Raw genomic sequence first — 22,621 nt, forward strand, 5'->3', positions numbered from 1 at the left:
CTCGTTGAACGTACACTCCCGCCCTGGTCGCTTTCACCTAGTTTTTAACCTGGGAATCAACATGGGAGGCCTAGCAGTCAGGCATCAATTAATTATGTACAGGATCTTCACAATCCAACATTCTCCTCATATCCATTCGGGTACCAGTTGGTCTTCTTGAGAGTGACCCCCGTAGCAAACATCACGTAGCTGTCTGCGTTGACTAATGTATCATCTACACGACTTTTGTCAAAGGCCAGCAGTCGGCTTCGACGAGACTTATATGCAGTGACTTCGCCCGCATATCCTTTGGCGCGGAATACTACATCAGTGACTATCATCACACAATTAGCTCTTGTTCTCCATCCAATACCCTGGTTTCCACGTACTTTTGGGGTTCACCCAGTGCAATGTCTCGTGCAGAAATGTAGCACCGGTTGTCTTCTCACCATCTAGTGCCTTATCCATGTCTGGCTTCTCCCTAATTTTGTCCTGGTCCTTGATTGCTTGCTCGACACTTTTCAGCTCAAACTGCCATCGGCATAGCATCATCATCTGTGCCTCGCGGAAGAAAAGACCACCAACGCTTTGGCATGGGCCACTCATCGCGTATACTTTCGGGACATCATATGCAAGCAGCAAAGCCGTTTTCATATCGTAAACCCCTAGCTTGACCTGCGGAGAGAAATATTCCGACAGATAGTATCCCACCACATCGGCGTCTGAGGTCTTTTTGCTTGGATCCTCTTTCTCCTGGTAAGCCTTTATCGTTTCGTCTTCTGGCTCAAGCCCTAGGTCCCCTAGAGTTGTTACTTTTCTCAGGTCCTCGTCACCGCATTCCATTTTTATTTGCTGCTTATCCATTTTCAGCCTATCACTCGCTAACTCGAAATTGTCTGTGCATATCCAATATTAATTCAAATCCCTTTGCTAATTGAATATTTCATGAACCAGAGAGCGGACTCACCCTGAGCTTGAAGCAAACTGTTAATCCCCCCAGTAATCACTAAAGGCATAGGCTTTTTAGGGTCAAGGTCTGGATCATCACAATCCCAGTATATTCCGTATTTGACTCCAAATGAAATGTAAGCCATGTTTAATAAATTCACGTTTTCATCGGTGTTCTCGATCTTCGTATTAGAGATAAGCTTGTCGATCGCATCGTAGGCATTTTGAGCGAGTAGGGCCGCGTCCTGGAGAGTCTGGTCCATAGGCTCGTCCGCACACGACCCCGGCTTGCCCGCAGGGATCATTTCTAGGAGTTCACTGGCTTTAAGGTCTTTCAGGGTGCGATCTGCGAGGGCCCATCCGATGAAGAGGCAGAACAGCCCAAGCAACGGCCGTAGTCCAGAAGATCTCATGGTCAACGGGGAATGAAATGCACCACGGAATCCAAGGTTGAAAGACGACGAGACAGGAAGAGACATTGGACCTATAATAATATAATCTAAAAAAAATATAAAGGATCATATCTGCCCAACGCCCGACCCGGGCTTGCGTGGCTGGCCTCCCTGTATGTACGTTACCACGTTGGGATCGTTCGCCATGGGGCAACCGCCGTATATGTACCGGATGATGTCTGGCAAGTCTTGGCCTTCCCTTCGCTTTTTCCCGCTCACCCCGTGCCGCTTTTCGCTCACTTTCCAAACGTTGCGAGGATGTGGGTATGGGTCCGACTTGGGGGCGGTATGGTATTCTTCGATCCTTCGATCCTCGAGAGACTATAATAGCGGCAACCTTCTACATTTCGACATGTTCTGTATTTTTATGACCGAACCTCCCTAACGCCCTGTCCCCACTAGGTCGAATTAAGGAGGCGAGTGCAGTTCGAAGCCGCAGACGTGTAGCTCGCGTAATACGAGCTGACAATTCAGTAGGTTCACGCGTCTTCAGAAGTAGAAAATATTTAGTCTCCTAAAGGCTATATCGATATGACTAGTACTGCAGATTAGGGTAGGCAGCGCGGTCTCCACGCCCTTCCATTGTCACGTCGAGGACGCCGTATATTGTCCATATTGGCTCGAGAGAGCTAGTATCGCCGCGCTTGAAGACCGATTCACTCGTCCAGTGGTGACGAATGCCCTGTTCGTCACGCGAAAAGACGTGTAAGACCGCCCTCTGTGTCCCATCAGCCGTCTCTGAGAGATAGTCGCGATTAAAAGTGTTATTGCGCGACGACAGGAGTCGGAGGTTGTGCCAGCCTCGTTCTTCTTTGTAATCATGAAGCCGGTCTGGGCTTGCCTTTGCCATAACAACTAAATTAGTGCGCTCGGCCAAGTGAAAGGCTGCCCCGGCAAGTCCATCGACAAGTGATGTACATGATGGACACGGTTGTTCGATAAGCTGTAGCTCTGCGGTCCTGCCCCCTGGCACTGGTGCACGTTTATCTTCCGCCCAGCGCGGGAACATCATATTGTATATAACCAGCGAGTCCTTTCCCGGAGCAAACAGCTCGGACAGTTTGACTTTGCTCCCATCTGCTGCAGATTCGAAAACGTAGTCTTCTTTGACGTAACCACCGGGTGGAAGCGCCCGCCGCTGCTCAGCTACCTCCTCAGTCAACCGCCGTAGCTCCTCTTCTCGTTGCGTGAGCTTATCTCGCGCTCGCCGATACTCGTCCGACTCGTTGGGGAAATGGACATTTTGGTCAAGGAGCTCGTCCCGCCACTTGCTCATATCACGGGGCTGACCAACGACAACCATTTTTGCGCGCCTCCTGAGTTCTCCAATTCAAAGGCTTTTGACGGGATCGAATGGACAATCCAAAGAAGAGAACAAGGCTGCTCATGTAACCACTAACAGTGGATGGAGTTGGGTATAGAAGACGCGACACAGGTCACTTTGCTCCGGCAACTAGGAACGCCTTGGGAATGTTCTACTCCTGTCACACTATATATACAGTGCCTCGATGTTAGCGGTGGGCTGTATGTTCTCTGATTTGTAAGTCCTCGCCCGATAGCGGGAAAACGGAAGTTCCTCCGTTTTAACGGATGAAGCGGCCGCTGATAGCCTTTAAGAGGGAGAGCGGGGCAAAAGGCGGGAAAGCGGAGATTTCTCCGTCATAACGGCCGAAGCGGCCGCTGCAGAAAGAGCAAGGAAATGTAGCATCTTCGGGACTTACAAATTAAGCTCGCGTGCTAGTGTCACAAAGGGAAGCCAATATTGAGGTGGTTGGTAAGCAGTCTATAGTGGAAGCTGGGCCATACGAAGCTTCAGTAGACTTATATATAAAAGCGGTTCACTACTCAATATCAGCTTCGGTCTTGTACATGACATCATCACTTTACTATACGCCGAACATCTTTCAAACTTATCTTCTGTGGTAGAAATATCGTCAAGGAACATTTACGAACCTCTATTAAGAACAGGGAGGCATCATGAGTCTGGATCTTAGATACTCAGACGCCACGGCGCTTGCCGAGCTGATTCGCACGGGCAAAGTGTCTGCCGTCGAAGTTATGCAGACTCATCTTGACCGTATAAATTCTTTGAATCCTCAACTCAATGCTATCGTCACCGTCGACAAGAGTGCGTTGAAAAACGCTAAAGTCGCAGACGCAGCAGTGCAGTCCGGTAAAAAAGATCTCGGTCCCCTGCACGGCGTCCCCTTCACCGTGAAAGACTCAATCGACACCGCGGGTGTGGCGACACAACGTGGCTCGCCAATATTCGAAGGCCGCGTGCCTTCGTCCGACGCCGTCAGCGTTGCGCGGATGAAGGCCGCGGGCGCCATTTTACTTGCGAAGACCAACCTCCCGGAATTCTCATACGCCTGCGAAAGTGAAAATCTTCTCACGGGTAGGACCAATAATCCTTGGAACCTCGAGAGGACACCGGGCGGCTCCAGCGGCGGAGAGTCGGCGGCCATTGCGGCCGGACTATCCCCTATTGGTTTGGGCACTGACCTTAGCATCTCGGTACGAGGTCCGTCTGCGATGACAGGCATCATGGCGCTCAAGCCAACCCACGGGCGTATCCCTATGACAGGCATATGGCCACGAGAGCCTCGCCGGTTCTGGCACGCGGGGCCGATGGCACGAAGCGTTCGGGACTTGGCTCTAGCATACTCGATAGTAGCTGGCCCTGACGGGCACGACGCGTTTTCGTCACTCGGAGCCAATTTTGATGCTGGAATCGGAGCGTCGCCCAAACGACAGCTCAAGGTCGGCTGGCTGGTAGAGCCGGGTTTTGGCCCTATTGATCCTGAGATTGGCTCAACTGTCAGGGCTGCGGCCGAGGCTCTCAAGGCTGCAGGCTGTGCTGTCGAGTCTGTCCGCATCCCGGCTCTAGAGCGAGACTTCGCCCTAGACGTATTTATACGCATTCATGTGAATGAGATGAAACCCGCCATGGTGCAAATTACCAGCGGGCAACCAGAAGAGAAGATTTTCAAGAATGCCCGGGGCATGCTAAACACCCCCGAAACACCAATGCCTGATTTCGTCGACGCTGAGCAGGCAATCGAGCGGCTCAAGGATGGTTTTGCTGAATACTTCCAGAAGTATGATGCACTCGTGTGCCCCGTGATTCCACTACCCTCACATGGACACGCGGTTGAAGAGCTTACGATTGACGGGCAGACCGTCAGTAACTTCAACATCTGTTCGACCACCACGCCTTTCACTGTAACAGGACTACCAGGACTGTCAATCCCGTTCGGAGCAAGTCAGGAGGGCATGCCAATTGGCGTCCAACTTGTCAGTAGCTGGCACGCCGAGTCCACTGTTTTGTATCTCGCATCAGTGCTAGAAAAGGTCAGCCCTGTTAAAGGGTCCCACCCGAGTATATAGACAAACTCGTTAGGACAAACCTCGCACTTGGGAGTTTAAACATTGGAACAGAGACTTGAGCACAATTTATCTTTAATATATACATTTAATTAGCTAGAAAAGATGCCGTTCAATAGTAAAATGTGTATCGCATTCAACCGTAGCTGCCAAGGTGAGGCGATCCAAAGCTGGCTAGGTCGACTGAGGGTCTATTTGTGTGAGCTCTCACACAATGGCTCAGTTTTACAGGGGATCGTGAAGCAGTAAAGTTGAAAGGTATAATTACATAGGCCTTCTCTAACAGGGGGTTGTGCTCTGTTTGGTCGCTGAGGGCTCAGCCCAGGTAGTTTCTTTTTCTCTTGATGAAAGATCACAAAACTATGAGATCACATGTACCATGGCGGCCAGTCACATACGTGGGGACGCAGAACCCGGGCTTTTCCCCGCTCATTCCCCGCTCTTTCCATCACTCCGTCCGGCAGCGGCCGCTCTCCATCCGTTGGGCGTATCTCGCAACAAAATTATTGGCTGTCTTTGTCCCATCCGGTGTTACCCGGCAGGAGTAATGAACATGACCAATCGCTCCCTGCCGATGAACGATGGCCGTCCGCGACGTGCATGTCAATTCTGCACGAGACGCAAAATTCGATGCTCGAAAGAGATACCAAAGTGTTTGGCGTGCAAAGTGTATGTGCTACTGTTTCATTCGTCCCTCATCTGCGGGTCGCGGACATTACAGGGCTCATTCATGGCTTGCCAGGCGGAACGAAAGCTGCCGCTATGATAGTCAGTTGCGGAATTTGCCCGAATCGCCAGATTCACAGACCAACCATGGCAACGGTGAGGTGACTCTGCCTACCGCGCCTGATGTTGTTTGGCCTCCATCATTTTTGCCGAAAGCAAATCTCCATGGTGCTGCTATCCGGTTTATGGACCGCAGCCTCTTCCTTCGCAGCCAGGCACAGACCGGCAGTATAACCTTTCCCGAACCCGACGCAATTCCTACCCACGTGAGGCCGTTTCTAAGCAACAGAGACACAATGCGTCAGATAACAAGTTCGTTCTATCGAGTTGCAAATCGATGGCTGCCGATCATCTCCAAGAGAAAAATATTTGACCGGCTGCTGAACCCCCTGCTACCCCTCCGTGCTGATGCTGTGTTTCTCCTCCTATGTATGAAAACAATCATAACCCAGCCCCTCTTGGAACCCCATTCTTGGCCGAGTGAGTACCATGCAGCTGTACGATACCGTACTGATCTTGAACTTGCCGGGTTGGCATCGCTGGAAATTCTACAGGGCTGTATCCTGCTTGCAGCTTACGAACAGGGCAATGCCATTTATCCGGCCGCGCACACTTCCATAGGAATATGCCTTCAGCATGCCTCAGCTTTGGGAATGGGCTGGACATATTCGATAGCTTCTCACATCGATGCTGAAGAGTGGAATAGAAGCTGGTGGGCCATATTTCTGCTTGAGCGGTAAGCAGTGATGACCAAAATCCACTTATGACAGTTCTTGGTTGACCCAATGCCCATTGCCGTCGAACAGAGTACTTGGTCTTGGCGACCCTCACCAATTGTTCGTGATGCCAGAGCCGAAACTAGATGCACAACTGCCGTGGCCAGATCAGGACTGGGAAAATTACACAGTTCCCAGCACATCATCCACACTCTCGTCTCCGCCGGTTGTCGTGGGCCGCTTTGCAAGTATTTTACAAGCCAGCTTTGTGTTAAGCCGCGTCTTTGACTACCTGTCAGATGCGCTCACCGAGGGCCAAGCCCGACTTGATGAAGTAGAGCAGTTCGAAAGGACGCTGCAGGCATTAATGAGTTATGCTCGCCCAGCTCCTGGAGCAGATGCCAGGTCTGTATGCTATCAAAAGGCTGTTGGCTACGCGTAAGCTGTGTCGTGTACCTCAATGATGGTGTTTCTTTGTTAACAGAATCTAGTGCTATAATAGCTTTGCACGTCCCACATCTTCAACTCGACCATGAATGTCCGCTCTACCAGCAAGCATGCATTGCCTTGGACGATGCCGTGCACAGTGCCTCTGAGGCGGCAGAGCTATATCTCTCTAAAGTTGCAGTCGAGTCTGAACCAGGAGATACATCCCCATTTATAGTACCTTGGCTCTATATGGCCGGAACAAGAGCTATTCGCTCTGGATTAAACGATGACCTTGGAGTGATAGAGAAGGCCCTGACTAAGCTTAACTCTAGATGGAAGGCTGCAGGTTTGTGAAACGACTTGGTGCTGGCTATCAACGAATTGACTAACAAGAGACTCTGTAGGCATATACATAGAGCTAATCGCTGCAAGCAAAGCAATGGAACCTGCGTAGGTAGAATTTATAGGCAAACATGTAAATAGCCTTTGTCGGCTCGGGCCTAAGAACTATATACAAAACTTTTGACTTGGAAGCAGAGGGCTTTGCTCTCAATCTGGAGAATAATATTCTAATATCCTTCCTTTCCTTCATATAAGAATATAGAAATTATGTCTATCATTCTTATACAAACCCCATCTTACTACCACCACTATCTTCTAAATAGCTTTGCTTATGCTTGCCATCCATAAATCACCAGGATACTCATTCCTATAAGTTTTATAATACTATAGTCGTCAAATATTTATTTTCTAAAAAAAGCAAAAGGATCTCAGGAAGGCTAAACTCCTACTTCGGTGACTGGGCAGCAAACTCCCAGGCCAGTTGTTTTATCGTCTCAACATCCACCCCATCTCCTTTCTGCAGGCCGTCTACAGCCAAATAAGCAAAAGCAACGGTAAATGGCTGACCCATTACGTCTTTATTGGCTAGTCTAAACTCAAACTTCTTATCCATACAACCCAGCCGTACTAAGGCAGCGTTCAGCTTTTCAATATAATTGGGTATCATAATAAGTACCCATCCTTCCTACAACGCAACGCCATTAAACACGTTGAAAAGGGACAATAACCACACCTTCCCAACTCTCCCTTTCCCCTCCTCCTCCTAGTACTACTACTATGCTACGCCTTGAGGTTTTGATAAATACGCAGCATCCATATCTTCAAATTGGTATTCTTAGGTAGTTATAGTATCTCTATAATACTCCTCCCTCGGGAGGCTGTTTTGGAGGTAGGACTTTGGATGTGTCGGATGTATTGAATTTACGAGCGAATACATACTTGAAAGTAATATGAATTCTACGTAAGAAGCAATATACATTCAACTGACAAGGGTACTTCGGAAAACTCCCCAATATACACTAGTGTGTCTTGGCGCTGGGGCTGGAGAATCAATCGAAAAGTGTAGGTTGTCGCACCGGTTTCGGACGGACTGTAGAAACGAAATCTCGATACGCTTTTCTACAAATCAATTGAAATTGGTTTTTGTTGAGACAAATCGAGTTGTAAAAATCCTATTTTACAATGGGGCTTTGGGGTTATTGGCTGCTGGGAATACGTTAAGATTTAAAGACCATTCTATGCCCATGTTATATCGATAATGCCTCTGAGCCCGAAGACTTCCTCCTGTCTTGTGTTTATTGCTATTGTAACTACTATAAAAACAGCCTCATTACTCTTTCCGCCTCTTAACCGTCACTTCCAATTCTTTAGTCCTACGCCCTAAAGCTTCTCTCCTAGCCGCCAATGCCAGTGAGCGAACTGAGCAAGCCAGGCTTGCGTGTAACCCTAGTGTCTTTGAGGACATGGCATTTATTCTCATCATACTGGAGGGAATTATTTAGCAACTCTCCATGATAGACGTCCCTAAATATGCTTACATCTTTCTTATCCCCCTGTTCCTCATGGTCATCACGATCATCATGAGGTACGCAGCAAGCGATATAGTTGACACATGTGATCTGAGAATCACCTAGAGACCTTTGTTAGAACCCACTATCTAACATATTCGACAGACAGACTGAGTTATACGCACCTAAGATCGGGGCACAGCCAGAGAGAATGCTAATAGGAATAATATCCGTAACTTGGCTGACAGTGTTGGTAAGTTCACCAAGGACGTTAATGGGATTTACTCCTTCCAGGCTAACGGTGTTTCCGTTAGCCTCAGCCGTGCTTTTCAAGTTTGAGCAACAAGAGAGCTGATTGTTGGAACATTTCTCTCTCAATTGTTTCTCTGTATCTTGAGGCAAGGCAGCGACAATTAGCGCGCATGAAAAGATGGAAATCAGAGTTAGATTCATGAGGTTTGAGTGACGCGTGAGAGGTTCTTTAGAGAGTAATAAAAGCGAGTGAGAAAATATGATGCGGCAATAGACTGGATAATATAGGTAGGATTTCAAATTGTAAAGTAAATTTAGAGTTCGGTACAGCAATTGGATCTCATTATGCGGCGTCTGATGAAAGATTTCATTGGGTAATAAGGCTCGGGTCCAGTATCCAGGCCCAGCATGTAAGGTCCGGTATGTAGGATCCGATATGTAGGATCTAGTATGCATAAACTATAATGTAGCGGGCAAGAACTGCCGATACGATATTGTCCTACATCCAATCTAATTCCAAGCTGAAAATTTAGATAGACGTCACCAAAGCTCTTGAAGGCCAGCCCAGCTAATACCCAGGTTGGGCCGAGCTTTGCGCCCCAAGGGATGTTCTGGGGTGGGTTTAGGAACGGAGCCCTGGACCAACCTGGGCTGTGTACGATATAGGAGCTAAATAGACTGGCATAGGTGTTAGTTAACATTCTCAACGTTGGCACCGTGTTTGGCGGCTGCTGCGGAGAAGACGGAGGTCATGGTGGTACTGTGACTACAGGAGTTCAGACGGGGTGGGCTTATCTCCATTCTGATTCTGGTTCTTCGCCGAGCCGAGTTCTTACAATTACTCTGGCGGGTTTCACTAATACATAAAAGATTCCAGGTAGCCAGCCGCAAGTATCTGGACGTGCTTTGGCTCGAGAAGAAACTTTGCTCAGTAATGAAGGAAAGAACAACTGCGAAACAGGATAAGACATGGAACTAAGAATGACAAACCAACAAAATCTCAAGGAGAACAATTCATAGCAAAACACCATCGACTCCAAACCTGAATGACACCATCTTGCTAATTACGTCGTGGACGGTCTCCAATCAGGTAGGTCTTGTTTTCCCAAGTTCTGTATTTCCCGTCAATCTCTATGCCCATCTCTCGAAACTGTGCTGCACGTTTTCTGTGCTCGCTGATCTTTTTTTCATGGCCATATCTAGCTTCGTGGCCCTGGTATGCCTGTGGGTGCTTCTGGTCAAAGCCTGACCGAAGTTGGACTATCCTAGTGAAGAAGATTTATTAGCAATTCGAGTATCTCATTTTTCATGGCATGGATCATTGTATTTACCTGTTTTTATGGTTTCGAATATGTTCGGCAGCTTCTATTCCAGCTTTGAGGGTTTGTCCTTGACTCAAAGTAATATCCTCCTTCAAACCAACAGCATTTGCCTTTGTAACTAAGCGCTGCAACGGTTTCATGGATGTTGCTTCCAAAGATTTGTACTGTCCGTACTCGGCTTTCATCCTATCAGGCCATTCTTTTGGTCTGGTCTCATAGGGATCAGAATATGTATGTTGTCGTATAGGGTCGCTGAAAGTATGGGCGCGACCGTGAATGCGACCTTGGGGCACAATTTGATGTACCCTTTGCCGTAATATTTCGTCTTGCAGGGGCGCTCTCTGAAAGTGCGGACCATAATAGCTCGGTGGTGGGGGAGCTCGGTTGTACAATGTCTCGGAGTCTCTTCTATTCCCCTTGGCTTTCGACCTTCCACTAAATAAACCCATTGTCACGCTAAAATAGATTTGATAAATGAATATCAGGCAATTATAATAGCCAAATAATCAAGTGAAACCAAACAGAAGGACAACGACCAATTGACAATATCAAACCTATAATTGCATATAGAACTAAGAAAAAGATAAGATGTAGAGATGTTCAAGACGATTGCTCTTCCGGTCACAGAAATACCGATTGAGAGATCTGAGAGCGAGTTGAACCCCATTGAGACTGGTGGAGGAGAGAGAGATTTATAACGACCGATCTCCAATTCGCATATATTACAACTAGAGAGTCTGAAGTACAAAATGCCTAGATTTTGTCTACGCGCCGTCCTGAAACTGGAACAATTTTAGAATTCGCCGTCATCTGGACTGGATTTCTCAATATTCTGCCCCTGCATCTGCAGATATAGTTTCACAAGGATGCAACCTAAGACTCAGCGCAGCGCAATATCGGTCTACAATGGAGTAAATATCTTTATAAAAGGGGCTAAAGTAGAAAATGCGGGATAACCCCAATGAGATGCTTGGGCCAAATGCAAGGCTGGCGGCAAAGGGGTGTGGTGGGCGTTAAGCAGCGGCTACTATTACTAGCCATTTTTATAAAATGGTCCATTGTTTCACCATTACTGTCGTTGACCAAAATCAACATCATGAAATTTAACGATAGGATAAGAGGCCAGTCTGGAGCAAGCGCGCGGTTAAGATCTGGCGATCATTATTTGGATGGAAGCAAGGGTATGTCAAGCTGAGACCCCACACTGACTTCCACCTTCTAACCTCGCTGTTTCATGGCCACGCATCTGAATTGATTCTCATCCCCCTCTTTCCTTTTCTCAACATCAGAGCCTGAACTCTCGTTCCTAGCAAGGATGGTATGATTAGGCACTCGATAAAAGAGGAGATTGACTGACTTCCTCTTAGGCAGGTCAGACGCTAGAAGGCCTCCCCGCTGAGCTGCTCATTCTAATCTTGTTCGAAATTCGCGATCGGCAATCTCTCCAATCGGTCGTACTTGCATCACCAGCATGCCACAAAGCCTATCTCATGATTCGACCTGACCTACTCTACTGCATTCTCAAAAATCAATATGATGAGCTTCTTCTCCCAGAAGCAATCGCTGCCATCCGGTCCAAAGGACTAGATATGAAGAATAACAGAGAAAAAGCCATCGCTTTATTAGACATTCGGCGCCGCGACAAAGAGATCAATGCAAGTGAACCTGCCAGTTTGGAAGAGATCATCGAACTTTTGCACTTCCATAAGGAGATACATTTCTTTCTGGACGACTATTCACAAAATGCACCTCGACCGGAGTGGATAGACTCTGCTCAATGGCCTAGATTCCTACCGCTCGATTTATCTAACAGCGAAAAGTGTCGCTTCCTCAGAGCATTGTGTCGGCTACAAACTCATGCCTATATTTTTGGGAAAAGCGAAGTTAGCATTGAGCGGTGGTATGATTGGCCTTCTAACGATTGGGAATACACTACGCTCAGACCCGAGGATGCATGGCGCCTATTTTTTGGAACAATCCTTCCTTGGGAATACGAAGAAATGGGATGTGTGTGGTCATATTTGATGACCAAATACGATCCAGTCTACAAGGAGATATCGGACAGCCTAAACAATTGCGGGGTCAATTTTTTCTGGGACCTTCCAAAAGATCAACGTCCAAACAGTGTGGTGGTAGAAAGAGTTGAAGACCTTGAAATTTTGCCCGACTGTACAGATACTCTGGTTTCTATCGGGCCAAGGTTCCTCTACCGCGTTCTGCACGCGGACGATCTCCGGCGGCGTAATCTGGTAATGGCAAACGCAAACACAGAGCCGGAGACATGGATTGGGCCGAACTGTGGCGTATCCTCGGACTATAAGTTTCCTTTTCTTTACCCCGCAGATCTGTGCAATGTTGGCAGTTTTAACGAGTTATGGTCTGCTTTACCATCTCTCGAACAGCCTAATCTGGGATGGACAGTGAAAGCGGTAGAGAAATTCAGAAAGGAACGGTATTTTGAGTTCGCGATTGTCGAGAGCCATTGCGATCAAGAATGGGACTGGGGGTATGCTATCTGGGACGGCGAGAGGTTGAGGAAATGGGAAGCGCCCTTACTCAAAGACGAGAAATCAATGTCATAGTGCCTATGTTTTTCTTTGAAGAATTGGAACACCGCACAGATACATCTACCTAGTAGATAGAGATAGGAAAGCCTATGCTATTAGTCTGCCAAAATTTTCATGTCCAGACGAGATTCAGCACAGTGATAGAGCTCTTCCTGGGACCGGGCAGCCAGATCAAGAGAGAAAACGATGAAGAAAATGAATGTGGTGTCTAAATAAAGCTGTTTGTCTCTCGCCATTCCCGCCAACGAGACGGGCCAATTGTTCGCCCGTCCCCCGGTTTGATTATACTTCGTCATTTATCATCGTCTCTAAAATGGCCCGGAAATGAGGATCCACCATGCCTGATAGTATATGCCGAGGTTAAAATTGACCTAGGATATTCTAGGATTAAAAGTAAGCGCTCCTTCATCTTCCAGTTTCTTTGGTTTGCAATAACTATTTGAATTCTTACGCTACAGAATTTTGACTGCTAGTTAGAAAATCACTTGTTGATCTTCTTGAGCATAAAAATGCCAAATCCTACTCTTCTCAAAGCTGCCGGATACGGCTCCCTTCTTTTTGCCATAAAGCATGCGGTGAGTGTCGAACAAAATGCCAATGAGAGCTATACGATGGGCGAGCATGATCTCACTTTATTTTGTCAGGCTTCCGGGAAAGAATTCCAGCATCTCCGCCAGTTTCAGGAACTGCCAAATATCGCATACACACGCAGTACAGTTGGATGGTACCAAGGAAGTGCCTACTTGGTTCTAACTGGTACATCTTATCCTCTACCCTCTTGCGAAAAAATGGTTCTCAATTTTGACAAATTCACTTCTAGCTCTCCTTAATCTCCATTGGGCACAAAATCCCAAATCTTTGGAAGAACCACTAAACCGTGCCATGGCTGCCCTGCTTATTCTTATTGCCTGGGCCAGTTCTGCTTGGTATCTCCGCAGAGGTGTAAAGGCGAGCGGAATTCTCACAGCGACTGCCGGTATATTCCAGGCCTGGGCAGCCCTTCATTGATGCTCTCGTTTAGCCAAACCCAAGGCATCTTCCGGCCTGTAAAGTCTCACACAGGAAATGATGCCTAGCCGATTCCGAATTTATTCTTGAATACATTACTAAAATATCCCTCAATGCCTACATGTAAACTGCCCATGATAGAAGTATCACAGATAGTGTGATTCTAGTCACGATGAATACAGCAAGTTTGGGCGATTCCAACTCGGTTCTGTTCCGCAGAAGCCAAAATTCTATTAGATCAGGCCATGAAGCTTTTTAGGTGTCTTTAAGATAACAGGCCTTCGAGACGGAAGACAATCTAAGGGCTGTTATGAGTTCGAGAGGCAAGCTTGCTGAAAATCATTCATCAAACGATTTTGAGACGACTATAAAATCCACTTTCTTATTGTGTCATTATCAACCGCTTGAAAGGAAAGTTGAGGCTGGAGTCAGCGTCCTTTCTACGAAACATGAGGCTGATGGCGGTCAGACTCAGGGGAGTGTCACAGAGCGCCACAGTAGAAACGTGATCGTGGAGATCATGGGGGAAAGGAAACAAATGTAGTGAGATGTATTGAGTAAGTGATCTCCCAGAAGGGAAGGTCTATCTACAGGCGGCGGTGGGCGCTGACACCTCAGGCAACCACCTGATCAGAGACTTAAGGCAAGGTAAGCACAGGGCTGGTGAGGAAAAGCCTTGGTTGGCAATTGACTGGAACTTGATACACCTCGGTTCTTCCTTATACGGCAGAGTTCATTGATCGGCCAGATCTCCATTTTTCAAGAACACTTTGGACTTTCGGGGAGATTATCTGTCCGGCTTGCCACCACTCAGTGGGCCAGGCGCTGCCGCGCTCATACTATGCACGATCTGTCCGTCGTCCGAATTTGCATAGATCCACGCAAAACTAACTTTTGCCTTTTTGCCTATTGGCTTGGTCCTAGGTTTGTGTGCCCTAAGGTACAGCGTAAAATCTACTAGTTATAAATGGCGGTCAATCGGCCTTCTCCTGCGGGCGGTACTGCACTGACATCACACCACACTCGGGAGGGCTATCAACCGCGTACTAAGGATTCTCAGAGACAACTATGGTCAAGCGCATCTTGAATGTCGTCACCAACGTCGGGCACTACGACGACCCTTCCCACCCGACCGGCTTGTGGTTGTCAGAGCTCACGCACGCCTGGCACGTCTTCGAGGAGCACGGGTTCGAGCAGACCATTGTCAGCCCAGCGGGCGGACCCTCTCCCCTGGAGCCGCGGTCGTTGAAGTTCCCCAACTACGACAAGACCGCGAAAGCGTGGAGAGCTGATCCGACACGGATGGCGCTACTCGAGAACACTGCCAGACCCGACCAGATCAACTCGGCCGACTTCGACGCTATCTACTTCACTGGCGGGCATGCGGTGATGTACGATTTCCCCGACAGCGAGGGCTTACAGCGAATCACCCGAGAGATCTATGAACGGGGTGGCGTTGTCTCCTCGGTCTGCCACGGCTACTGTGGCTTGCTCAACACCAAGCGCTCTGACGGTTCCTACCTGGTCGCCGGGCACAAGATGACCGGGTTCGCCTGGCAGGAGGAAGTGCTTGCTCGCGTAAACAAGCTTGTGCCCTACAATGCCGAGGCAGAAGTGAAGAAGCGCGGCGCCCACTACAAGAAGGCGAAGCTGCCATTTGTCTCCTACACCGTGGTCGACGGCAACCTGGTGACTGGGCAGAACCCTGGTTCGGCTACGGAAACCGCTAAGAAGGTCGTCGCCGCCATCAGCCGGTCGTGAACCCTGTCACCGACCACCTGGTTGGTAGGAATCCCGAGGTGGATTTCCACTTACGCCGATCTGGCAGCCGTATCGTACGAGCCCTTGTCGGTGTTAAGAATTTTCAGACATGGAAAGCAAAGAGAGGATGGTAGGAGCGAATTTACCATATGTTCTTTATGCATTTAGTCAATAATACAAAACTCGAAACTTGAAGAGCATTGAGGAATCCCATGTGGCACCCATCCTTATGCCCTACCCCCTCAGTGGGTTCCCGACAGTTCCTTCGTAATGTAATCAATGCTTCTCTAATGCACCTAGCTTATTATAGTCTTATAATGCCTGTCGTTCGGCAAATCTGATACAAGCACTTCGCAGATACCACAATCTCAACCAGCCCCATGTCATCGTTAGCGGGCAACCATACGGTACGGTCAGCATACTAGTTGCCTTATTGACAGCAGGACCGTATAGTGATCTTCAAGACTCGACATTTAATCGAACGCCTTCAAGGATGTGGGCATGTTCAAGACCATCTGCGCATCCTTGAGGACGTCCATCCGTAAGATGGTCGAAACACTCAATTCGTTTAGGAGTTTACTCAATGGACCTTCGTTCCGATAGAGCTTGACGTTCTTAGGGAGAAGACATTGTGTCCCCAGGAGTGGATTCGTCTGGACTGCCACCTGGCACCATTTCCCATCGATCTTGTTGATCGCGTTGTTGGTCCCAATCGAAGATTCCGACGGGATGGTCTTCAGAGCCGGAAGGGGTACTTCCAGCGTCAAATCGGGTGTTCCATCGGTCGCGGTGAGGTCGGCCGTAATGTAGTGATCGTCCATCTCCAGATTGATGTTGGAGAGCCACTTTGGCAATTGGTATCCGTACACACCTCGTACTCGAGCGATCTCGGTATCGACGGGTAGAGCCAAAACGTATCCGTAGAAGGTTCGGTTCCATATGGAACTGAGCAGTTGTGTCGTACTGTAACTACCATTACCCGGCTGACGGACGATGACAGCAATCGAGACCTCGTTGTAAGGATCGTTGTCACAGACGAGGTACGAGTAAAACGTCAACGCCACCAAACCGTAGCCGGGAAACACTGTGATGGGCTCCAAGGGTGATGGGAGCTTAGACTGCAAGCGGTCAAGGGGCGCGAGGAAGAGGAGTTGGACGCTTCTGGTGCGATAATAGAAGTTGGGTGCGTATACCTGACCCACCCTCGAATTGACCAGCTTCTTTTGGATCTTCCGGAAGAAGTCGATTTCGGGCCCTACAGCCAAATCGCTGGCTACCTCGTCCAGGTTGGGGTTCATGCGATAACGGTCGTAGTAACCACCTTTGGGTACATCGACCTCCTGATCTCCGAAATAGACCCTGGTGATCGGACCCTTTGAGCGTCTACATATTCACGGAAGGGTTAGTACCGCGTCAAGGTGAGGAGTAGACTTGAGAGCTACATACGATGTGGAGGCCTTTGATGATGCCGCTGACAAGCGGCCTGTGGTCGGAGACATAATGCTGGCGGTATGCTAGAGACAAAGATCAGGGTCTGATGGTCCCGTTCGCCGGAAGATGCTCAGTAGGCGGTAACAGGGGCTGATATTGGTTCCAGGAAAGATTTCGATACGTCTTTATCTATGTCGTAATCTCTTGTCCGAGCTCGTCGGAGCGATTGTTGCTCCGTGGGTAGTCCATTGGAAATGACTGAAATCAGACCCACGATCGTTTCGTGCCTCGGTCCATCACCTGCCTGTCTTACGCACTCTTTCTACCCGTTACATTCAATTCAGACGCGCCTTCGTTTATCTCTCTTTATTCTTTCTTTATCTCTTACCCCTTTCTTCTCTAATACTCGGAAGATAAATGTTGTCCATATGTATATCATCTTACTCAAAGCCTTCCGCATATCGGGTGTCGGAGTTGACACGGCAGAGTCTTGTCAACTCGAAAGATATGGTCGTCAGGGTATATGCGGCTAGCATTAAACCGGAAATCGCTCCTTTTTCTCATTCTGATTCTGTCTTATATCAATGGCCCTAGATATTTAATTAATGCGACCACGAGCTAGCCATATCATATCGGTTTCGACTCTACCTTCTGGTAATTAGCTACAGGCTTCATCTCTTATGAATTTGCCTCACCGGCCTATTATTCCATTTCCTTTTCGAATGGGACTAGATCTGCTTGATCAGATTCGCAAGGTTAGTGCACGTCGTTATAAGACAGAGTACTCGTATATGTTTCTGGACCCGACCGGCAAGAACTTAGATGAACTGACGCAGTATGTCGAAGCTGGGAGACTCAGAACAGTTGTGGGAACAATCGTCGGTACCCGAGATATTGAAGTCGTGCAAAAGGCTTGCGAAGTCGTTCACAGCGCGTGGGGCGGGCTAGGAAAGTTAGTAGTCCGCGTTTCTACGCTCGAAACAGTCATTTCAAGTTTAATCCTGTTTTAATAAATGTCTGCGCCAGACAGATATAGCATAGGTAACCTTCTTATTATTGAACTATTAAGGTAACCTTAAATATGCCATAAACATGCTTGATATTTTGGTTGTGGGCGAATGTTTTGCGATTTGGAAGAGGTGGGAACCGGCTCTAATTCTGCAGGATGTTGAAATAAGGGCCACGATCATGGAAAATAAAGTTTTTTAGTCCCGAAACCTGAGAAAACGAAATCGGGGGAATTAACGAACCGACCCCGACTGGTATCTGCCTCCACCGCTCCCTCGGCAGTGATGATTCACATACCCGCTGTTCAATTTACCGACGAAAATTATGGATCGGATTGTCCTGGAATCTCTAGAGTGTATCTGATTTTCCCTGCTATGGAACCTAATGGCTTCACCCAGAACTCACAAGTTAATTGAAGGGACCCACCTAGCGCTACCAAATTATGTATTGATATAAAATCTAGGGCCCATTCCAAACAATAGTGGAAATAATTATAAAAGGACAAGTGCTACGAGTCCGGGAGCTCGGGAAATTAGAGTCTTTATTTCACTCGGTGAATCATTCCATTCACATCCGACCATGACAGAGAATACATCACTTGTGACTGGTGCGACCGGTTTTATCGCTAGCCATGTCGTTCAACAGCTACTTGAAAAGGGTGACCAGGTCCACGCTACCGTTCGCAGCACCAAAGATAAAAAGAAAATCAGGCACCTCCTCGATATGCAGGAACGATGGCCAGGCAAGATGACATTGTTTGAAGCGGATTTGCTTGTGGCAGGCTCGTTTGAAGCTCCAATGAAGGGTTGTTCGGTGGTTTATCATATTGCCTCGCCTTTTCTCATCGAAAATAAAATTCGCGACGGCCAGAAAGACGTTGTTGATCCAGCTCTCAAAGGAACACAGAACGTGCTTGATGCAGTTCAGAAATGCCCCACGGTCAGCCTTGTTGTCCTGACATCATCCGTGGTGGCCATCTTTGGCGACAATGCCGATGTGCTAGAAATGAAGAACCAGACACTCTCCAAGGAGTATTTCAACACAACTAGCTCGGTTAATCACAACTCCTATCCCTACTCCAAGGTGGTCGCTGAGAAAGAAGTTTGGAAGCTATATGAAATGCAGCCAACGCCTCCACGCTGGAAGCTAGTGACTATTAACCCTGGGCTTGTCCTGGGGCCGTCATTATCTCCAACATCCGAATCTGGCAGCCTGTCTTTACTTGATCAGCTCCTACAAGGTCAGCTGCTTTTTGGTGTACCAGATATGTGGTTCGCAATTGTTGATGTGCGAGAGGTCGCAACTGCTCATATTCGAGCGGCCCAAAATCCAAATTCTCAGGGTCGCTATATCCTGGCCGACAACAAAACACACGGTTTTGTGGAACTTGCTCGCATCCTACGTTCTATCACTCAATCTTCCAGAATTCCGAGGAATAAACTCCCGAATGCCTTGGTACGCATGTGTGGACCAGTGCTCGGCTTAAGTCAAAAATGGCTGAAGCTGAACCTGGGGATCCCTTTCGATATCGACAATCGTCCTAGCTTGGAACAGTTGAATATTGTTTACCGGCCTCTGGAGGAGACATTGATGGACCATTACCGGTCTTGGAAAAGTGCCCAGAGCCTATCGTATTAGCACCATTGAGCCTTTCAGCAACATTTAACAAAAAGCCTGCCATACCGAACCATCATGGCATGCGAAGCGTTCTTCTAGCTATTTGTTCATTGTTCACGTTCGTGCCCTTTTGGGGTTGATTTTGTCTAGCTCCACTATTTTTGTTCGGTCGCTGTCTTTCTTATTCTGTACCTCATTTGAATCAATGGCCCTAGATATTTAATTCACCAACATTTAGTTGAGATTTCCTGTTAATGTATTTTTATTCCAATGTAGATTGTAACAGAGTGACTGATCTTCGGTGCTGCGAGACCTTCACGTATTATATTTCCTCCATTGTCATCAATACGCGTCGTTATTACCATTGCTGGTCCCATCTGCTACACGTTCATCAAATGGATTTGGCTGACTGTTGAAGATAGTTCTCCAAAGCGCAATGATGGTTCTTAAATTGACGTTCCATTATATACCTTTCTAGTCTCATGTCCACTGCAAGCATCAGCAGTGGATATAGGGCTGCCAAAGTTGCACTCACTCGATAGAGTTCAGCTGTGTCCAGAGCGTTGGAAATCATTTAACCCTCGGTGAAGCGCATGCCGCGATCGTCCCTCTGGGAAAACATCCCTCCGTCGGCGCCAGGTTGGATTGATAGGCGTCCGGATCGACTGGATCCACAGTAGAACCAACCCACAAATCGAGGTATAACTCAGAGATGATCAGGCGGAGTGGGTGAACGAACTATCTGAAAAAACCTTACTGGAGCGAATTAAATATCGAGTACGTGAGAAGAAAATACATCATGACGTCATGGCTACGTTCGGTATGCGTTCAGCCCCGGCTTAGGCAATGCGAGTCCACCATCGCTAGCTATATATGGGACTCCAACCCACAGGGTTGCAAACGCGTCAAGTCCCTCAATTATCCCAAGAAGAGAATTTTGAAATCTGAATCTCACCAAGACCGAACAACTTGTCTATCAACCATGCCCCATCTAAAGCTTCGGGATGGTGCCGAGCTCTTCTATAAGGACTGGGGCAACCCAGAAGGCGCTATCGTCACCTTCTCCCACGGCTGGCCCTTGAGCAGTGATAATTGGGAAAACCAAATGATGTATTTAGCTGATCACGGCTACCGTGTCATCGCACATGATCGGCGTGGCCATGGGCGATCGACTCAGACCTGGGACGGAAACAATATGGACACTTTTGTCGACGACCTCGAGGAGCTTTTTGCGAAGCTGAAGGTTAAAGATGCAGTGATGGTTGGTCATTCCCATGGAGGAGGAGAGGTTACCCATTACCTTGGAAAACACGGCACGGGTCGTTTCAAGAAAGCCGTTCTTGTCGGCGCCGTCCCCCCTCTGATGGTGAAAACTAGCGTCAACACCGAGGGGACGGACAAGTCCGTTTTCGATTCGTTCCGACAAGCTATGCGTAAAGACCGCGCGCAGTTCTTCTTGGATGTCCCCAGCGGGCCATTCTTTGGTTTCAACCGACCTGGTGCACAGAAAAGTGAAGGACAGATTCGGAGCTGGTGGCAGCAGGGGATGAACACCAGTTTCAAGTCAGCGTATGACGCCATTAAGGATTTCTCGGAAACAGATTTCACGGAGGATCTGAAGAAGATTGATATTCCCGTACTGGTTCTCCATGGGGACGATGATCAAGTTGTACCCATTGAGGCAGCTGGAATGAAGTCAGCAAAGCTTCTGCCTCAAGGCAGGCTGAAGATTTACAAAGGGGGATCCCACGCTATTCACAACATCAATGTTGATGAAGTCAACAAAGATCTGCTTGACTTTATCAAGTCATGAGTCGAATATTTTTAGTATGAGACAATTTCTGTTACTTTTGTTGAAATAAATAAATAAAAAAGGTATAAGAGAGCTGGTTATTATTTACAATAAGTTGAAACTTTTAATTCAAGTTGACCAGAAGTGTATTACTTGATACAGCAGATAACTAGTTCATAGTGCGGTAGCGTGTTGTCTTACTTTCACTAGGCGATTGGGCAGAACTAAGCCGCAAGGTAATTTAAGTGGTTCCGTGATATCTGATACCATCATTGAACAATGATCTTTCCCCAGACAGGGCCTAGTTGTTGATTGCATTTATGAGTTCCAGACCGACAATAGAGAAATATGATCTTATTATAACTACTGATTTATTAAAGACGGGTCTTACAAAACAAATCAAATTAAGAACGCCAGCACATAGGGAAGATGAGACTTGGGATCAGCTACCGAGGTTGCCATCAAACAGGGGCTATATACCTCGGTGTAAAATGCTGTGGGGCATGAGGGATTGGAATTATTGCGGCTTTGGGCGATGAATTACTCATCAGTATTTGCTAAGTTGACTAAATATGTTACCTTTGCCTAGGACATCCTTTGCCCTGAACGATTGATCTACAGCACGCCACGCTCTATGGGTTGAGGAGACTGGAAACACCACTCCGAGATATAATGCCAATAGATTTCAGCTTTCTGGTTTCTAGGAGAAGATACATGAAGGTCCGCGACGCTCTGGTGTACATGGAAGCCTCGGCATGCCAACCTAAAAGAGGCGGGCTTCAATATGCACCTTGCAGGGTTTGGGCCCACCCAAACCTTATCAGAATAGTCGGGCCAACAGTCTATCCGCCCACACACCCGAATTGCAGACGTGCACGATGTGCGAGCTGCAGTTGGATTATACCATGGCATGCATTTTCGATATCAGCCTTCTACAAAGGCTGGGAAGTGATACCCCAGCTCGTTGATCTTAGTCGGCTCAATCATCCAACTGCTCAATGTCTGCTACCCGCCCTTGAAACCCTTTGTTTATTTGTGAGATGTGAAATGGAGGTCGCGAGGATACATAAGCGTGCTATGGTATTCCGAAAAAGGGGTCACCTTGCAAGGATCGCATCAAGGTTACGAAAATCAAGATGGGCCATCAAAAACCGGTCAAACTTCCTGCATGTCTACTCTATTTACCTGCCCACTGCGCGAAAAAGTCAGTAGGAAGAATTTTGGTAGAAATTTCCTGGAACAAACTTGGGAGATAAATTCTCGCATGCGTATTTATTCGGTTGTTCTCTCTCTGTCTATCTCTCTCTATATAAAGACCGTAAAACCTAACATTAAACAGGCCTGCAGAAGTCTGCCTACTCATCCAGCAAAACATA

At 47.7% G+C, this 22,621-nt stretch overlaps 11 protein-coding genes across 11 annotated transcripts; 8 read left to right on the top strand and 3 right to left on the bottom strand.

Moving 5' to 3' along the window:
- Positions 1 to 107: 107 nt before the first annotated feature.
- Positions 108 to 1,406, bottom strand: N7510_007158 (uncharacterized protein; the record flags this gene model as incomplete). The annotated part of the gene is made up of 3 exons (XM_056979083.1): positions 108 to 313; positions 369 to 875; positions 947 to 1,406. 3 exons carry the CDS (start codon positions 1,404 to 1,406, stop codon positions 108 to 110), a joined length of 1,173 nt encoding a protein of 390 aa, XP_056832126.1.
- Positions 1,407 to 1,914: 508 nt separating this feature from the next.
- Positions 1,915 to 2,682, bottom strand: N7510_007159 (uncharacterized protein; the record flags this gene model as incomplete). Its single annotated transcript, XM_056979084.1, has 1 exon — positions 1,915 to 2,682. One exon carries the CDS (start codon positions 2,680 to 2,682, stop codon positions 1,915 to 1,917), a length of 768 nt encoding a protein of 255 aa, XP_056832127.1.
- A 674-nt stretch (positions 2,683 to 3,356) lies between these two features.
- Positions 3,357 to 4,769, top strand: N7510_007160 (amidase; the record flags this gene model as incomplete). The annotated part of the gene is made up of 1 exon (XM_056979085.1): positions 3,357 to 4,769. The coding sequence occupies one exon, from the start codon at positions 3,357 to 3,359 to the stop codon at positions 4,767 to 4,769; it is 1,413 nt and encodes a 470-aa protein (XP_056832128.1).
- A 369-nt stretch (positions 4,770 to 5,138) lies between these two features.
- Positions 5,139 to 6,991, top strand: N7510_007161 (fungal specific transcription factor domain-containing protein; the record flags this gene model as incomplete). The annotated part of the gene is made up of 4 exons (XM_056979086.1): positions 5,139 to 5,435; positions 5,540 to 6,228; positions 6,299 to 6,646; positions 6,700 to 6,991. 4 exons carry the CDS (start codon positions 5,139 to 5,141, stop codon positions 6,989 to 6,991), a joined length of 1,626 nt encoding a protein of 541 aa, XP_056832129.1.
- Positions 6,992 to 11,376: 4,385 nt separating this feature from the next.
- N7510_007162 (uncharacterized protein) lies at positions 11,377 to 12,643 on the top strand (the record flags this gene model as incomplete). Its single annotated transcript, XM_056979087.1, has 2 exons — positions 11,377 to 11,379; positions 11,429 to 12,643. The coding sequence occupies 2 exons, from the start codon at positions 11,377 to 11,379 to the stop codon at positions 12,641 to 12,643; spliced, it is 1,218 nt and encodes a 405-aa protein (XP_056832130.1).
- Positions 12,644 to 13,137: 494 nt separating this feature from the next.
- N7510_007163 (uncharacterized protein) lies at positions 13,138 to 13,636 on the top strand (the record flags this gene model as incomplete). The annotated part of the gene is made up of 2 exons (XM_056979088.1): positions 13,138 to 13,384; positions 13,449 to 13,636. The coding sequence occupies 2 exons, from the start codon at positions 13,138 to 13,140 to the stop codon at positions 13,634 to 13,636; spliced, it is 435 nt and encodes a 144-aa protein (XP_056832131.1).
- Positions 13,637 to 14,704: 1,068 nt separating this feature from the next.
- Positions 14,705 to 15,397, top strand: N7510_007164 (type 1 glutamine amidotransferase domain-containing protein; the record flags this gene model as incomplete). The annotated part of the gene is made up of 1 exon (XM_056979089.1): positions 14,705 to 15,397. One exon carries the CDS (start codon positions 14,705 to 14,707, stop codon positions 15,395 to 15,397), a length of 693 nt encoding a protein of 230 aa, XP_056832132.1.
- Positions 15,398 to 15,870: 473 nt separating this feature from the next.
- Positions 15,871 to 16,896, bottom strand: N7510_007165 (uncharacterized protein; the record flags this gene model as incomplete). Its single annotated transcript, XM_056979090.1, has 2 exons — positions 15,871 to 16,780; positions 16,844 to 16,896. The coding sequence occupies 2 exons, from the start codon at positions 16,894 to 16,896 to the stop codon at positions 15,871 to 15,873; spliced, it is 963 nt and encodes a 320-aa protein (XP_056832133.1).
- A 349-nt stretch (positions 16,897 to 17,245) lies between these two features.
- On the top strand, positions 17,246 to 17,838 carry N7510_007166 (alcohol dehydrogenase; the record flags this gene model as incomplete). Its single annotated transcript, XM_056979091.1, has 2 exons — positions 17,246 to 17,347; positions 17,497 to 17,838. 2 exons carry the CDS (start codon positions 17,246 to 17,248, stop codon positions 17,836 to 17,838), a joined length of 444 nt encoding a protein of 147 aa, XP_056832134.1.
- A 577-nt stretch (positions 17,839 to 18,415) lies between these two features.
- Positions 18,416 to 19,474, top strand: N7510_007167 (uncharacterized protein; the record flags this gene model as incomplete). The annotated part of the gene is made up of 1 exon (XM_056979092.1): positions 18,416 to 19,474. The coding sequence occupies one exon, from the start codon at positions 18,416 to 18,418 to the stop codon at positions 19,472 to 19,474; it is 1,059 nt and encodes a 352-aa protein (XP_056832135.1).
- Positions 19,475 to 20,435: 961 nt separating this feature from the next.
- Positions 20,436 to 21,266, top strand: N7510_007168 (alpha/beta fold hydrolase; the record flags this gene model as incomplete). The annotated part of the gene is made up of 1 exon (XM_056979093.1): positions 20,436 to 21,266. One exon carries the CDS (start codon positions 20,436 to 20,438, stop codon positions 21,264 to 21,266), a length of 831 nt encoding a protein of 276 aa, XP_056832136.1.
- Between the last annotated feature and the right edge of the window lie 1,355 nt (positions 21,267 to 22,621).

The sequence above is a fragment of the Penicillium lagena genome, assembly GCF_028827675.1.
Source record: "Penicillium lagena strain IBT 129212 chromosome Unknown utg000005l_segment0_segment0, whole genome shotgun sequence".
Taxonomy (NCBI): domain Eukaryota; kingdom Fungi; phylum Ascomycota; class Eurotiomycetes; order Eurotiales; family Aspergillaceae; genus Penicillium; species Penicillium lagena.